Below are 18,345 nucleotides of genomic sequence, written 5' to 3' on the forward strand. Positions count from 1 at the left end.
TATTTATTGAATATTGGATATTCAATTAGTTTAATTATGGTGATTATTCAACTAAATTAAAGAATTACAGCAAGTGTACGTAGAGCGATATGATATGGGCTACTCTAGAGAAAGGATGCTTCTGACTTACAGGGAAATTGGCTTATGGACAGGTCTCAGGAACAAATCCATTTAATAATCCATGATTGGCCTGTAGTAAATTGTCCTCAATCTGAGATACTGCTTAAGAAGAATCAATACTTTAGAAGTACAGGGGAAATATTGAGTGGTAGTTCAATACTGGGGTATAATGCCTTACATTGGTGCAACAGCCATTCATTTTATAGCTGGCATGTTAGCAGAGGAGAAGCACTTCACTTAATCATTTCTCTTTACAAAATATTTACCAGAATATGATGACGAATAATGCTCAAAGTCAACAGCTTGTTTCCAGAATTCAAAGGGACTCTTCCCTTGTGATTGGGAAATACTCTAAACAATAAACAGAAGAAAAACCAAAATATAGTGAATGCTTAAAACCTGATGGAAGCTCATTAAACCTAATGATTCCCTTTCTCTCTCCATTCTATGTAATGGTAGGCAGTAAAAATGTAATCGTGTAATCATGTATCAACGGTCTGCCTGAATGGCATGCAAAACAAAGATTTTCACTCTATCTCCATACATGTGACACCATTATTACACATGGATTGTAAAGCATTTCCAGTGCGATCTACCAATAAGAAAACTGGATCAAAAGCAAAATATCACAGTTGCTGGTAATCTGAAATGATAGGTAGAAGTTTCTGTAAATGCTGGACAGATCAGGCAGCATCTCTGGAGAGAGGAGAAAGATAAAGTTTCAAGCCGATGTATTAGAGCAATAAACTGGAGCTCATTTCATAACAAAAATAAGTAGGAGGAAAGAAAAGATTGGCACTTGCGCTGTACTTGTGGATGAGCTGTAGCGGTGGGACGTTTCGGGACAGTGTCACGGGTCACGGGGAAGGGCACTTGAGCGGTCTCAGGATTATGTCCCCCCCCCCTTGTGAATGTGGATAGATGAAGTAAAAGTCAAATTTACTGTCATATTCATAAGTATATGCCTGTTCAGGTGCAAGCAGAAAAATTACTTGCAGCAGCATCACGGGCACACAGACCTTCACAAGAAAAACATAAGCATCAGTTACATAAGAAAGAACACAAATACAACAAAAAAAAACTAATTTTGAAGTTTGCAAAGTAATCCTGGTGTTGCTATACAGAGGTAGAGATGAGGGTTGTGCAGGTTAGTTCCAGCTGCTCGGACAGGGTGTGTGTGTGTGTGTGTGTGTGTGTGTGTGTGAGAGAGAGAGAGAGGGAGAGGGAGAGTTAGGGGGTGGGGGGACGCAGCGGGAACCATTCGCTCAGCGCTCTGCACCTCAGCACTCAGCTCTCAGCCCTCTCCTCTCCTCTCCTCTCCCCTCCCCTTGCACCACACACTCGCTTAATAAAACGCCGGACGCTCAATTAAGCCGGCACAAGAGCTCCCGATGGGGTCGAGCCGCGGGCCCCTCTGTACAATGAGGATGACCCTCAATGGCCCGAATAGTAAAGAATTAATTTCCTATGACACAGTGTAAACAGTGGAGAAGAATAGCGGGTGCAGGTGTGCCGCATTGAAGGGAACCGGCTTGTCCCGCGAGGGAGGAACTTTCACACGAGTTTCACTTCTTACCGATGAGCTGTTCCTCAGATCGATTTATGTCAACACCGAGCGCTGGTGTCAGATCTTGGCAAACATTCACACTCGCCGCCAAACAGAAAGAAACGCTCTCTTTCATTCCCTCATAAAAATGGGCAAAGCTAAGACATAAAGCCGCTACCCACCTCACACTTATCATCAGCGGTCCAGCGCACAGGGTTCAACTGGTCAATGAAGGGGCAATGCCTGGACCTGTTTCACTGGGGAGGGATTGTTGGCTCTTGCCACCAGCCTCTAGTGAAAAGACTTTTCTTAACCTGTTACTCGCAATTTACAAAAAAAAATCCCCCCATAAATTCCTAAGCATCCATTTGATGCCTGCTCTCCCTCAAATTAATCTCCGTGCAAGTCATAATAAAGGTGATCTTAACTAAAAGTAAAAAAAAAGTCTGTAGAGGGTATACAAAATACAACGTTGGATCGTGGAATAGAAATTATGGAAATCGTGCTGTTTTGACCATGTTTTATATAAACAGACTATGCTAAAAGCAGCGTGAGCGGCGCTTCTGATTTATACAGAGACGGCAGATATTCTGCAACAGGAAAGAAGCCAGTAGCAGTTCTTTAGTCCAAACTGGCTGTGACATTGAAATCCTCTGATAGCAATTGCTAGGTATTCGCGCATTCGGCGGGATACCTCGTAAAACACTTCCGAAATAAAACACTTTCGCTGATGCTGAGAGTTATACTTTAATTGTTTGGCAGATTCAGGCAATTTTTAACCAGTGGGATGTATTTATTAAATGAATAAGTACTGATTAAATAAATAAATGGACACCCTTGCAGACCAGTATTAACGCATTTCAGGAATGAGGAAATTGATCAGATTACCCAGAGTTTGATATTTTCAGGAACAGTAACTCATTCCAAATACCCCACACCCCACCGCATTAATGAAATGAAATATAGCGCGCTCCCCTTTCCTGAGATCCTATACGGAGGGCTGCGTATACTAAAGGTGTAAAAAAATTGTCCTTAAACGTTACCATGACAACCCAAATAACTTAAAACAAATTGTAACACCTTAAATTGAAAGCAGATGCTCATGCGTTGTAAGAATCGCCTAAGCATAGCATTATTATTTAGTTAAAAATTGCAGTTGAATATGAAGCAAGGAGGCAAAAAACTGCCCAGTGGAGCGCCGAACCTGCGGCATATCTGGACGAGCGATCGCCTTGCCTCCAATTGCAACAATGTTTGTACACCTGCATCAACAACCGCGACTGGTCCTCTGGGACAAATAAACATCTACTCCTTGGGGGTGCGGTTAATTCGTACCCACTTGAAGGACGGCTATTATGCTGAAGTCCTTTCTGTGAAATGTCCGGTGGACCAATATGTGCGTTTAAAAAAAATGCTTTTGACAGCTGGAAAGTAAACATTTCAAGTTAACATTGTGGGTTTTTTTTGCATTGCGACAGCGGCTCTGGTACAAAGTTTCCCTGCGCCTCTGGGGAAAGGTGGAAAACGCTAAGGAAGCGGGGTGGGGGGGGGGGGAGAAAAGAACAGCAGCTACCAATTTGTTGGAGGTCATAACCTTAAAACAGGACAGTTGTGCTGAGATGGAAAAAGCGGCGTAAGGCGGGAAGTAGCAAAAGGTGTCAGTAATATTCAACCTTCTGCTCACTGTATGAACTAGTTATGGTTTAATAGCATGTTGCATCTGGGTGTATTCGGCACCTCTTGGCAATAGCGGATAATGATGGAGTTCTCCGTTTTGAAAGTTGCTCCAGATTCTGTCAGTAGCTATATCATTTTGCAATATTTTTTAGGTCAATGTTGACGATCTGAGAGCTTCTTTTATGTTTGGGGTTTGGGGATGGGTGTTTGTGTTTAGCATTTGTACGGCAAAGATTTTTTTCCCCAGAAAAAAAATATATATATACGCACACACACGGCTCTGGGTTTAAAAGCATCCACGCCACTTAGTTGCGGCGTGGCAGCAGGGGAGCGACTTGATCTGAGACAAATCATACAATGCATTCAAACGTAGAAATGCACCATTTAACATCGCTCAACGTTTTGTGATCATCGTGAGGGAATCTGCCAGCCGACCCTGTTCGCCGTGTTTCCAAAACCGATGCAGCTTTATCGTTGTTATTTTCCTCGTTTCATATTACGAATCCTTACTAATTTTCCGCTGTAATTAATGTGATCCAATCCTCTGTCTGTCTAGCTGCCCTTTCCATTTCACAACATTCCCTGACCCATTCCCATATGCAGAGATAAATTGAACTTTACCAGTTAGTTCATTAAATGCCACCCCCTCCTTTGGTAGTAAAAACTTTACTCCTTGGAGAAACACATGTAGGAATCATTAATCTCCAGCCTAATTGTACTCTGAAACACACGAGTTTTCTCTGCGCCCACTTTCTCCCTTGTATAAACCACAGGCAGTTTACAAATATTCGGTCAAAATGTTTTCTATCGGATGTTTTTAAAGATTACATTTTTTTAAAAGGCCGTCTACGAAGTTAGACTGTAACACCAGGGGCTTCAAAAGCACCTTTTGGTCACAGTTTGAAGCCAGCTTCACCACCCCTCCTCCTCCATCACACCTGCAACGCGAGATCAACTTCTGCTTACCAGACACAAAGACAGCTAGTGCGTCAACATCTGTGCGGAAAGAAAACGAGGGCAAGGCGTACCTTAGGTCGCCCTCCTGGTCGTACCATCTACTGGGCAATATGCGATTATTACCGAAACTTCCATAAATTGTTCCACAAGTGAGAAACGAAAAGCGCAGGAGACGAGGAAAGGGATGCAAGGGAAATTCGTTGTTCCCAGTGAATTTTTGTGAAAAGTTGAAATATAAAGTACATACGCACGCCAGAAAAATAAACTTTCGACCGAAATCAGAATTATCAATGCAAACACTCTTCACGCTTTTCAAAACATTTTAAAATGTCAAAGTTGAACTGCAATTTCATAAATTGCAACGGGACACATTTTATAGAGACTGAAACAGTAACGCGACTAATATTGCATTCCAAGCATTTGAAAGATGGATCATTTGTTACTTTTCTCGCAATTGGAAATAACTTATTCAGACAATTATAAGGAAGTCCCGCCCACCAACACGTTGATTGGCTTACTTTAATTCCATTGTTGGAAACCGGAGCACCCACTACATGTATGATTGGTGGGCTGTGCTGCCAGTCACTGCCATGTGTCATTCCGCCTGGGATGAAGGTGCCTATAACGGGAACCGCATGGAAGTTAGTGCGCTTTATTACTACGAGCGGGCGCGTTTAAGAGATTTCACCGCAGGGGGTGGGGGAAAGAAAAGACCAGATGAGTGGTTGTTTAACACATTTTTGGCGTACTTAAAAAACCGAGAAAGCTAGTCTCAAACACTGGCAGCGTTTGTAAATCCTCAACGAAGGATTCCGAGCCTGGGAATCTGATTGACATTGCACAAAAAGGCTTGTGCGAACTTTAAACAAAATGTTCAGAAAGTTTTCTATTATCGTCCCCTCACACTTTATGCTGTTGTTCGTGGCTCTACCACTCTCCTGCTCCCAGAGATCGGGTGGACCAAAGGTAAGTGCATTTAGACTGACAAGTTTTTCATCATTTTGTTTAAAACCGCTCTTGTTTTCCTTTCCCCGTCTCTTCCCATTTAATCTGCGCAGCCTGCCTCTCTTTTACTCATTATGTACCTAACACTTCAAATGTCAGTTCGCTATCTGACGACACCTGTCGACCTTCCACGGACACAGGTAAATAGCATCGGACAATAAGTTATAGACATACGGAATATGCTTGGAGCGGGCAGGGGTCAGTCGGATGCAGCACAGAAGTCACGGGCATGTAGATTATGCTTGTGTTATGATTAGAGAAGGAATGGGAACTTCCTAAAGAAACGCCGAAAAGACGTGTGCCGGGATTTAAGACAGATTGTGACTAGGACAGAATTTGAAAGCTTTGCTGGAAGATGCAAGAGCTTGTGTTATCTCCGTTAATCAGGTTTCGGGTAGAGCTGGGCTGTGGGGGGTGATGGGGGTCCGAACACTACCCCACCCCCATGCCTCCCATTCTCTTCAGACTTTCTATTCGTCCCGTTCGCTTCTGCTCCGAAGTGCTCCGAGAGGAAGGGTAAGGAAGATGAATTTGACCAAACTGGTAGCGGGTTTCAGACAGCGGCAGTAATTTTCAGCATCGCATTCTGCAAGTCCATAAATCAGCTCGACACGTGAAGATAAGTTAAAGTCTTAAACAAACATACATCCTGCGCCCTTGTACTTCTCGGAAAGGCCACTTTTCCAACATTTTCCTGTGGGAATTAATTTATTCATTACTTCTTTTGGAGTATTTCATAAGCGCATAGTATTACAGAAGGATGCAATTTACCAGACCGCAATTTCAAATGACATCAAAGTTAACAAATAGCTGGGCGTGCGCAACAGAAAAACTGTGTAAGCTGCGTTTCTTTCACTATTGATGGAAAGTCAACTTCTTTTAACCCCACGGCTCTCCCAACAATACCAAGGATGAAAGATGTTGGTTTAAATAATGGATAGATGTTCCGCATTCTTTATTTGGTGACCCACAGCTGCTTTTGGATAAGAGTTTCTATAAGCGAAGAGGTTAGAGCATCTTAAACGGGGCTCTGTGGAGATGCGGTCATCTCATGTTTATTTTAAAATGCACACAGGCATGGCAAAAGAAATGATGTAGCTCTGCTGGAAAGCAAATTCAGCAGTTAAACTTCATTTTGGGTGCAACGAGGGTAAGGACGGAATACCCATTTAAAGAGCACACACCTAAGAGTAATTTTTGCGAAATCGTTTAATAACCTCACTGGTACAGCGGTATAAAAATGCAGAACACCATCAATCCAGTGTTTTGTTCTCACTGATGTCTTTTGCTTGAAATGATAGATATAGTTAATTCCAGCTACCGGTACCTAAAATGTAAATCCCAGAGGGGGATATGAACGTGTGAAGGACATAAAGGGACAGATTAGGGTGTTTCTTTCTTGCGTTATACTAATGCACAAAGTGCAAATTAAATGAATTGACTCCAGTAAAGCACGTTGGCCATTTCTGATGAGTGCTTGATGATTTTTGGGACGCTAGAGAGCAAATGTACGGTTTATAAGGACCGCGGGACACACAGAGAACAGTATTGGGGAGGTGGGGGGGGGGTGGAAGCACTAGCAGTGGGGGCGGGGATTCAGCATGAAGTTACTTCATTGATGAGACAGGTCATAATTAGACGCAGTTATAAGTTGAATCAAGAAATTGCAAAGGATTTAAGATTGTGTAGTGGCTCTTGGTAACAGCAGCTCAATGTGTACTTGCAATAATTGGGCAAAATCTAACAAAGTTTTAGGGATTTTAACTTTTATTTGGGATAAACTCAAGTTGGAATAGTAGAGAATTTCTTCTGCCCCATGGTAGGTTTTCTGCATCACAACATCCCAGAACCAGTGAAGGAGGTCAAGACTTATTAAATTTAGCAATGAATCTGGAGTGAGAGCTCTTGGATTAGTGTGATTTTCCTGTTAGGAGGTTACACAGAGATGAAGTTCAATTGCAAAGAGAAAAGCAAAATGATTAAGAACCCACATTGAGCTGGGGGCGTTCCAGAATCCGGAGCTCAATTCCAGCGGTGTTCTGTGAGGAACCCCATGGAACCAGTGGGGCTTCCCCAGGTCCCCCCCTTTCCTCCCACAAGGCAAAGACGTACGGGATGGGTTAACGGGTCATTATAAGCTGTCCCGTGATCAGGTTAGGGTTAATTGAGGTTGTGGGGTTGCCGGGATGAAGGGTCGGAAGGGCCCAGTCTGCAACGTATCACTAAATAAAATAAAATTAAACAACAGAAGATTGGTAGGAGATGTTGGAGAAAGAATTTAATGCAATCCAACACTCATTTATACAGCTAAAGGGGAAAGGGCTCCTTTTGCCATTCCATCTCCCTTTTAGATGGCGAAAGAGGTCAGGGATAAATAAGATAACAAGAAAAGCACACAGCCAGGCAAGAATGCTGGGAATTGGGACATGTAATGAACATATGCGGTTACAGAAGTCTCAGGATTATGAAAAGAGTATATCAGACAAATCATAAAAGATGTTGAATTAGTACAAATTGCATCAGTACGTGCATGGGTGAGGGGGGGAGACACCCCAAGGGAAGTAATACTGGGTACTTGCCAAGATGAACTCAAACAAAGTAACAACAATGAAGAAAATACTGGCACCATATTGCCATTAATTCCAAAACCAGATGCATTCCAATCCAGGGTTTTTAAGTGAATTAGGTGAGAACATTGCAGGTGGCCTAATTAAAATCTTTAAGAACTCTTAACTCAGGTGCTGTTGCTTCAGACTGGGAAAGTGCACATGTCGTTGTTCTGTTTCAGAAAAATGGAGGAGAGAAACTAGTAAATTATAGATTAAATAATAAAATGTTTGTTATCAACTAATTACCAGAATTTATAATGCAAATAGAGTGACAGATTACTTGTTTTAACATTTAACAGAACAGAACTAACATGGATGCATAACATGTAGACAACAGCGGACTAATCTGACTGAAACTGGAATGAGTTTTTTATTGTCACAGGTACCATGATGGTGAAAAGCCTTGCTTGCCTACTGCCCATACAGATCAGGTCATTTCACCGTGCATTGTGGTAGAATAGTAACAACGCAGAATGAAGTGTAACATTTGCAACACTTTCACCGGGCTCGCATACAAATTTAGCTCGTTGGCTAACCCTGCCAACAATCCCGTGACTCAGTGGTGACAAGGCCACGTCAATATACATCTTGGCTCGGTATGATTTGGGGTTCAACCAAACAGGAACTGTGGGAATTCCGATGTAAGGAACTTCTATTTGAGTGAATGCTGTGTAAATACTGCCCATACCCAATTATCAGTCGGCAAGCAATAACAGATTGTGTACTGTATAAAATTGTAAAGAAAGCATATTTATCAATTCCAGCTTTAACAAACAGGTAACAGGAAAAAGAAAATAAATGGGCCCATTACAAGGTTGGAGCTCATGTCATATTTGTAATAGTAGGGTGTTCAGCTTTACTCACGGTACTGAATTCTCATCACCAATCACAGGTAGAACTTCCCTTCATGGAGTCCTTCATTTAATGAAGCACTGCTTGCCTTAGGTCTCGCCTTTGGATCAAATCCTCCAGGTTTCCTGATTCCTCTCCTCTCCGCGTCTCCCGCGAAAAGACCACGAACCCGACCACTGTCCGTTACAAATCTCTCTCCACTCAGTTCTCTCTAGAGCCTTCTCCCAACCCACCATCCTGATTGGCTGACACGACATTCCTAAGTTGAACAACGTAGCTCCTTATCTTTAGCCAAAACTAAAACATTCCACCAGCAGGACACACTGCTTTTACAGAAAACTGCTAAAATGAAATACCTACAGCATAGCAGTAGAAATATTAACCTGGGCATTACATGTTTAATTTTAGAGGAGGCACTAAAAGTGGCAGACAGTGGAAAAATCGATATTCATATACACTGCAGAAGGCATTGAATCGTGTCTTATGAGAGATCATTATCTGGAGTTGAAGCTCATGGCACTGAGGGCAAATTAATGGTCTGGTGAGGAAGTCACCTAAGTAGCAGGTACAGACCATCCCCAGGTAATAAATAGGTTCTTTTTAGTGCCCAAAAGCTGATTTTTTTTCAATAAATCAGAAAATACAAAGAATCACTCGATATGGTACCCATAGTATTGTAATAAATTACATGTAAAGTGCATATGTCTGGTAAGAAAGAACAGTAAAATTGGGGAAAGAGCAAGAGAGGAAATTAGATCTGCCTTTTGTAGGAACAACATACGTATGTACATTGGTCTTTTGAATTTGACAACACAGGTTCAGTCCCCCTTATCTGAAATTCCAAAATCTAAAAAGCACCGAAATCTGAAATAATTTTGAGCGCTGACATGATGTCACAAATGGAAAAATCCACACTGCACTGGGAATCCACAGATTCAAGAAGTGACCTCACATTTGTAATGAACAGAAGTTAATAAAAAATAACAAAAAAAAAGATCTCCATCGTGTAATGAAAGTGGATGTGTCAGCATCAGAGTGAAAATATGCTGCCTAATGGTACACTGCTCATGAAACAAGCAAAGGTCTATCAGGACGAGCTGAAAATTGAAGGTAATTGTACATAATCAGCAGGGTGGCTGCAGAAATTTAAGAAAAGGCACGGCATTATATTTTTAAAGATTAAAAAAAAATTAACGATAAGGCATCTGCTGATCATGAGGCAGCAGAGAAATTCATTGATAATTGTCACTCATGAAAATCTTACACCAGATCAAGTCTACAATGCTGATTGTTTTTATACCTTAAGTAAAACCTAAAAAGAAGTAAAATACTGTAACCTTTTAAACAAAACGTGGCTTGGTAGATGGAGACTGAAAGCCTGCCATTATTTGTAGTTGTTCAACAGCTGATTCAGGTGTTCATTCTCCCGATGCTGTGGTGCTGCTTTTGTTACCCTGCACACACTATAGTTTCATTATATTAATGGTAATAATTTTTACTGTTAATTACCTTTGTGTGGTGAACAAGTATAAGACAAAGACTGCTTGCCAGCACACATAAATTCAGAGTTGGTAATGATGGTGATCCCCAGCTATCTCATTATATTCCAAAATTAGAAAAAATCCAGAATCCGAAGCACTTCTGGCCCCAACCATTTCGGATAAGGGGTACTCAACCTCTATTATGGGAGCACGTTTGCAAATAGGGGTTTTCTATAAGTTGTGTGCACTTAACCCAGGGTAAGGCCTATACATCTTTTGGCACGGTGTAACCTAGCCGATGGAATAGAAAGGAACTTATCCAAGGTAAGTGGTAAGTGGCGTAAATTAAAAAGAAATAGTAATAGATTAAGCAAATGGTAAGTTTTCCACTTAAAACATATAAAGGATACCGGATACTTTCTGAAGGTTGAAGATTGAGAAGCCCTAACATACTTGGGGGTTCATGTACGAAGATCATTAAAGTATCATTAACAGTACACTGTATAATAAACAATTCAAAAGACATATTGGTCACTATATCTAGAAAAGAAGTGTGTTGAAGGAATGCTGCAACTACACAACGGTCCAATAATATCAGGCCTGTAGTATTGGAGGGAGATCAGTGCAAACGCACAACACGATTACTGGTGTCCAGGGTTAAGTTGCAGAGATGAAATTAGGGTGGCATATTAGCACAACTTACAGAATTGCTGCTGTTCTTTTTCAGTAATCCTGATCTCCACACTGCTGTGTGGAGTTTCCATATTCTTCATGTGACTGGCTTCTCCTGGGTATTCTAATTTCTTCCCACATCTTAAAGGCTCATTGGTGAATTTGCCACTGTAAATTGGCCCTAGTGTGTGTTTGTGGCAGGAGAATTGTTGGAGGGAGGATGGGATATGTTGAAGGGCATGTGAGAGAGAACGTGCAGTGGGGAGGGGGAATAATGAGAAAGTTTGGACTAATGGAAATATTCTGAGAGCCAGCATTGACTCAATGGGCCACTTGGCAACTTGGGTTGAAACAAAGTTTTGAGTATAGGAGGTGGGATGTTGAAAATGTATAAGACGTTGGTGAAGCCTAATTCGGGGTAGGCTTCTGCTGTATGCAGGTCTGATCACCTACCCTCAGGAAATATATCAGTTAGATTGAAAGTGAAAATTACAAGGATTTTTCTGGGACTTGAGGATCTAAATTACAGGGAAATGTAGAATAGGTTATAATTTTATTTCCTAGAGCAAAGGAGGTGAAGGGAGATTTGACAGAGGTATACAAAAGTATGAAGAGTTTAGATAGGGTAAATGCAAGCAGGCTTTTTCCACTGAGGTTGGGTGGGACTACAACTAGAGGGCATGGGCTAAGGGTGAAAGGTGAATTGCTAAAGAGAGACATGAGGGAGAACTTCTTCACTCAGAGGGTGGTGAGGGTGTGGGACAAGTTGTCAACAGGAGTGTTGTATGTGGGTTGATTCCAACGTAAGAGAAATTTGGTAAGTACATGGATGGCAGGGGTATGGAGGGCTTTGGTCTAGGTGCAGGACAGTGGGATGAGGCAGAATAATAGTTTGTCATGGGCTAGATGGGCTGAAGAGCCTCTTTCTGTGCTGTAGTGCTCTGATGACTCTAAATGTGAATATTGATCAGAATTTATTTGGTACAAGTGGGGTTATATGATTCAAAGTTTTTGGGGGGAAGGATAGAATGGAATCTATTTCGATTCATTGGAGAATTTAAGATCATGGGGACACATTGTTTAAAAACTGGAGTCAGGTTTTTTTGGAGTCTGCTGGGGGAACTTAATTGGTCAGGCAGCATCTTTGGAGGGAAATGGATTGTTGAAATAATAATGATTCAAGTCAATTGCCAATTTTACTCTGGTGTTTAGCAAATTTTTGCAAACCAAAGTTGTTCAGAGTAGTGGGAATACGGAGTTAGGTCACAGATCAGCCAAATCTCGTGGAGTCAAGGAGCACATTTGTAAGCCATTGGCTCACTCCTGGCCTCTTCTTCAATAGACTGGATCAGAAAGGAGCTGCCTCTACGTAGGTTTCTGGGTAAGCAAGAGGACTGAATCAGGTGGATGCAATTGATAAAAACACTAACTTGATCACAATAATTTCTGTATTTTAACTCTGATCATAGAGTGAATTAGGCTCCCTTTGTTCTGGTTTATCAAACAACAGAAAAGCCTAAATTAAATTGGAAATATTCTCCATATCTGAATATTGTCTAGTGCTACAGTATCTGGCTCATTCCTTCATTCCCCTCTTGCATCTTGAAGGTGTGGGGGGGGGGGGTTGTTGCCAGTTTTATGAGATTCCATTGCATTTTTATGAAGTTTAATTCAGGATTTTTGACAGTGATTTCCAACAAGTCCTGGCATTCATGTGCCTTAACTGTCTCTTTGTTGTTTCATTTCCACTTTGTATGTATCTATTTGGAATCTGCTCTATCCTTCAACTCAACCCAGACCTGCTCAAGATTTCTTTTGATCTGTCTTGTAACTATAGGCACTACAGTAAAGCAAGACTGCCTAGTATCTTTTCAGAATAACATTGTGCTACACAAATCCACTCTAAGTTTGCTTGCAGTGAAAAGAACTTTCCATTTTGTGACCAAGAGTTCTCTTGCTGACATTGGAAATTAGCAGTATTCTTTGAGTTGTCTTAAAAGGAAACATCAACACATTAGAAATACAAACCTAGTTTTTGTGGTAAAATATCTAAACAGACAGTAAAATCATTCATTATTACCTAATATATTGATAATATTTAAAATGTAAAACTATCGATTTGTGTGTCTGATAAAGTTTTTGAAATAAAATAAACAAGGATACATTCATTGCTATTTTAATTCTTTTAAAGCTCTTTTGAAAATTCTTATAAATTAGTTTTCTAGCTTATGATTTAATTGTGTTTGTGTGACCCATAAATTAAAATCACTTGTATAGTTATTGCAGCTGTTAATATCTGATTGGAATTAATGAGTTTTGCTGTTTTAGGATTGTTAAAGTGGAATGTAATATTTTTGCTTTCTCAACAGTAATGTATATGAATATGAAAAAAACATTCAGGGCAAAAATGCATTACATGCATTATTGATTCTGTTGGCATAATATTTGGAAGACTGTGCAAGAAATTTAAATCTTACAAGGCAAATCTTCTGACCTTTCCTTCAGAAATCTTGCATAAGAGATTTAATGATGTGTATCTCATTGTGCTTTCCTTCTCAGTGTGGGCTGGTAAGTGCTCCCAGTTCAGGGACAGAGCTTACGCGTGTGATCTAGTGCATCTAGGGCAGTTTTCTGATATGGTAAATGCATCTTTGAAAGATCAGGGAAATCGCATCACTGGGGAACTAGCCCAGAAGAAGAGATGAGGCCTGGAGCAGATCAGCCAAAGCCATATTGAATGGTATGGGTCGGGTTGAAGGCTGAATAGTCTACTTGTTCTCCTATTTTCTTGTGTTCTCACAATAATGCTGCCAATTGAACCCTGCTGTTACTTCTCATTTCATTCCTCTAGAAATTAGTTTCTGTTTTTGATAAAAACAGATTGATTTGCTTTATCTGTACTCCTTGTGCTTCCATTCTTCCACGTGCTGTCTCTCTGTAGGACACCATAAGCTTTATTTATTTAAAGATATTTTGTCATGGTCCAGTTGGAGACTCTTCACCCTGAAATGAAGAGTGCTTTCTGGGGACTCTATTACCCAACCACCTCACCTGCAGAATATTATACCACTTAGGGTAGTAGAAGAGACAGTTTAAAATTGTATAGCACTGTAGTCAACTTCACAAAAGGACATGTATTGCAGGACTCTGTCTAATGCCACAAAGGCATACAGCACAGAAACAGGCCCTTTGGCCCATTGAATCTGTGCCAGCAATAAAATACCAATCCCATTTCCCCGTAATGGTTTGTAGTCTTCGTAGCTGAGGCATCCTCTCACTGAAGCGAGTACATTCAAGATGAGGGTGGGGGGGGGGGAAGCTTCCAACTTACATTGTCTTAGTTGACACAGAATATCAGCAATGATTTCAGTGAACATCAGAACAGGGTTGTGGGGCTGAATGGCCTAGAGCTGTCCCCTTGACCAAACACCCGCTTATTAGTGTTCCTGGGTCAGCTGTAGTGTTAAGTGTTTTGTGTGTTGGTGAGTATAATGTTTTTTTTTCCTGAGGAGGAAATTAAAGACTATGAGACTGAGAGCTTCCACAGAGGCTGTTGAGATACTGGAATATATAGTGTAAAATGACAAAAGTTGTGTGTAATGTACAATGACACCAGGCAATTAATAATGTTAAATTAAAATGAGAAACTGAGAAATCCCATAGAGAATTAATGGTTCATGGGTTAAAAACAACATAGATCTTTAAATGGTGCCTGGAACTTTTCAGATGCTTAAAAAACATGTGATTTCTAGTAATTATTTTAAAGTATATATTTTGTTTAAATTACCTGGCTTGTGTCAAGTTTTCCCAGATGATTTTGTCCACTCACTTTAGCTTCTTCCTTTTCTGATTCCATAAGATTGCATTTCACATTGAGGAGTTGAGAGGAAATCAGACTAAACAGAACACCTGCTCTTTGAGCTGTCAGTCAGAGTTCTGTGGTACTGGAGATCTGAGGTAATGGATCCTCCAAAGCCTTTAGTCCTACTGACTAAAATATAAAGTCAACCATTGTGAGTAAAAGCTCTCAGTACACCTGAACTGAAACTAAATGCTGTTCAGCCCAACTTAGTTCCTGAAGGAGAGCCAGGTAAGTGCTTACCTTAAAAGGGAACCTACTCAGCTTGAGATGTAAACATTGGTTGGGACCTGTTCTTGCACATCCCCTTTAAGTTTCACAAGGCCTGCTTTTGTGCCAGGAACCCGTGGAGGATACAGTTGGAAATGTGCAGAAGTAGGTTGGAAACCTCTGATTACATCTGCTGTCCTTTATATGTTAGCATGAAGGACAGGATTGAAAATCTTTACTGATTTCTTTTTGAGGTATCTTTGATTTCTCATTGAAAAACAATTGTACAGAGTGCAAAAAAAAAATCCTAGGCAGTAACGTTGAAAAGAAGAAACGAAGTGGGTGGGAGTTTGTGAGAAGTGTAAACACTAGCATGAAACTGTGGACCCGGTGGCCTGTTTCTGTGATTTAAGCAGTGCCAAATAGTTATTACTAGTGATTCTCACCAATAAAAGCATGCAGAATGCAATCCTGGCCAGGTCTTTCATTAAAAGTAGGTATGGTCCTGCAGTGATTTTGGAAATATTTCTCTTAAACACACACATAGCACAGTAACGGACCCGCTGTACCCCTACCAACCAAGATCCCATTTGTACTTCCCATTTTATTCCCCCCCCCACATTTCCATTAACTCTCCCTAGCTTCTTCTGCTCACCTACACGCAGGGGACAATTTACTGAGGGAAATTAATCTAGCAACCTGCATGTCTTTGGGATGAGGGAGAAAACCAGGCACTCAGAAGGGGGAATCTACATGGTAACAGGGAGAACACATGACAGACAGCACCGGAAGCTGGGGCTGAACAGGGGTCACTGGAGCTGAGGCAGCCATGTCACTGTGCTGTCTCGTGTCATTGGGTTAGCATTTCAAATCCTCATGGGAACAACCCCAATTTTGCCAGAAGGCTAAAAGCTGATGCTAAAGTTCTCTGTGTTCTTGGTTCCTTGCCATTAATAGCTGGTCAGTTTCCCGAGGGGCGAAGTATTCTTTTGATTTTAGTGTGATTTCATTGCATTGTCGGTCCTTGTCACTTCAGTCAAATGGCACTGAGTTGTGATTTCTGTCGATGTTGTGACTCACTTATTTGCTTTTTAGGTTCAGAGAGATGGTTTTTTGGGCAGCATAGGGAGTTAGGGGGTCAGGTTAGGGTTTAGGGACGGGGATGAGGGAGAATGAAAGGTCAGGGGCAGGAGCCGGTACCTGGACTCCAAGTTGGAGCTCTCTACGCAGACCGCTGGTTGGAGGACAGCGATCCTGGAGGTCGAGTCGGCAAACACAGAGGGAATCAGGGAGTCTGAGTTGGGGGACTGTATGGGCAGGAGTCACGAGGTCCGGTGACCCCTATGTCACTGGGGATGAAGAGTCTAAAATCTTTGTGAAGAGGATTTTGTGTTTCGTTTTCAGGCGGCCACACAAATGTTGGGAGAACGGGTGATTGGTAGAGAGGAGTGGAGCCCACCCGTTGAGCAGGTGGCTTGTGAAAGATGAAAATATTTGCATGACAAAAAAAAGAACAACTATCTTACTGCTTTCTCTGGATGCTTGTGGATTGGTTGCTTCTGAGATGCAGATAATTCTAAAGCCTAAATCATCTTTGCAGTAGCCTCAAACCCCAGGTTTCCTTGGTGCTCAGCACAATAGAAGGTGTGACACCTATTCACTTTGGGCCAGGAGCAAAAGGAGATATCATCTGCACATTGGGTGCACTTTTGATCTCTGTGCCAAAGAAAGGAAATACTTGCTTTGACATGGGTGTAACATGTGTTTGGTAGATTGATTCCTGTGACAAAAGAGTTATCTTATGAGGAGCATTTGGAAAAGAGTGGCCAAAAGTTGCAGTTTACGATAATGGGTGGTGACTTCAGTGAGGTGGGCAAGATTCTGAAAGTGGAGAGGTGTTGAAAGGCTAATTCTTCAGTCTGGAAGATTACATAACATGAAGCAATCAGAAGAGGTCAGAGCAGGAAAAGAACTGCTCATTTAGGATCATTAATCTTTATGTTTCCTGATGGTGAGTGAATCAGAAACGAGTGGGAGAAGGAGCCGACTGGATCTGGTAGGAATGTGGAACTACTTCCTTTCGCACATAACCTTGCATGGACCATGTGCCAGAATTGAGATCTGGGATTTGCACTTGACCTCCAGGTTTCAGGACTGGTCGGCTTTTTGTAGTCTTGTCATGATACTATTTCTGTTTTTCTTTCCCTTTCACTTCAGCCAATTTGACCTTGTGTGCTCCTTTAAGTGTCAACAGGTTTTCGTGCGCTGGAAAGTTAGTACGTATGCGTCAACCCATCAGTATCTGAGCTGGTGGCAGGCCATTCAGCAGTGGTGGGATTGTGGCGCCCTTCTATAAATCACCGGACTTTTGTGGAAATCTTCTCATCCAACTTCTTGAGGCCCATCAGTACTTTGACCTCTAATGGGCCACTAGATTTTGGGTGTTGTGGGCTTGAAGTTGTATGTTGAAGCCCCCCGCCCAAACATCGGGTTGTAGAGGGATCCTCAGCACCAAGATCATCAGAAGGGTCTGTATGACCTACAGCTGTGTCCACATGCTCTGGTCTAATGAATCCACAAAATCCACAGGAAATTGTGATGGATAGAAAAAAAAGGTGTAGAAAATCAGTCTGTCCCAACTTCAGACCAGACGGCACTATTTTACAACTAAGGGTCACATGACCAGTACTGTGGCTGGATTCCCATCTTAATCCTTCCAAATGCGGTTTTAAAATGCATCTGTTTTACATCAGCTTCTTCCATGACTGTACATTGGCATTCTCCTGTAACCTGGAAGTTACTGCTGATCATATGTTAAAATAACAACCATGGGCATGTCATGCACTGACACTGCATTTGCAACAGAAAGACATGGAAACTATACGAGCTGCTTCTTTAATAGTCCACAAGGCCTCTTACTGGATGCACAGGAACCCTTTCACAAGTATTCTCTTTTTTTATGGCAGTTTTTAAAAAGTATTTCCTTGTTTCAATTTTCATTTATCTTCTTGCGTCTTTTCACTGGCCCTTCAGCAATAGTGATGGTATTTAATGTAGGATATGGCATTTCCATTGTCCTTCTCATAGCATAGTGTATTTAATATTTCAATCATATTTGAATAATATTGCAAATATGTTTTTGATTAAGGATTCTTTGTTTATTTTTTTTGTAATTTATTTTTTATTGAATTTCATCATCAATCAAACATTTCCATAAGATGTATTTCAGATACCGTACATATATCATATAATCATATTTGTCACAAATCTCCACGTAATATTTATCAGAAGTATACACTTATATAAAGGAGAGGAAAGAAAGAACAATCGAAAGAAGAAAACTATGTACAGAGTAGG

The 18,345-nt window shown here is 41.2% G+C and overlaps 1 protein-coding gene across 3 annotated transcripts in view; it reads left to right on the plus strand.

Moving 5' to 3' along the window:
- The first annotated feature begins 4,929 nt into the window (after nt 1-4,929).
- The window catches only part of smoc1 (SPARC related modular calcium binding 1), a 248,922-nt gene continuing 235,506 nt past the window's right edge, over nt 4,930-18,345 (plus strand). For 2 of the 3 annotated variants that reach the window (XM_063052091.1, XM_063052109.1), the window contains exon 1: nt 4,931-5,266. In XM_063052091.1, coding sequence (XP_062908161.1) covers nt 5,171-5,266 — 96 coding nt within the window. In that variant the 5' untranslated portion in view covers nt 4,931-5,170. Of the gene's footprint in view, nt 5,267-18,345 lie in introns of all 3 variants that reach the window. The other variant, XM_063052100.1, reaches the window with a different exon arrangement.

The sequence above is a fragment of the Mobula hypostoma genome, chromosome 1 (assembly GCF_963921235.1).
Source record: "Mobula hypostoma chromosome 1, sMobHyp1.1, whole genome shotgun sequence".
NCBI classification, from domain to species: Eukaryota; Metazoa; Chordata; class Chondrichthyes; order Myliobatiformes; family Myliobatidae; genus Mobula; species Mobula hypostoma.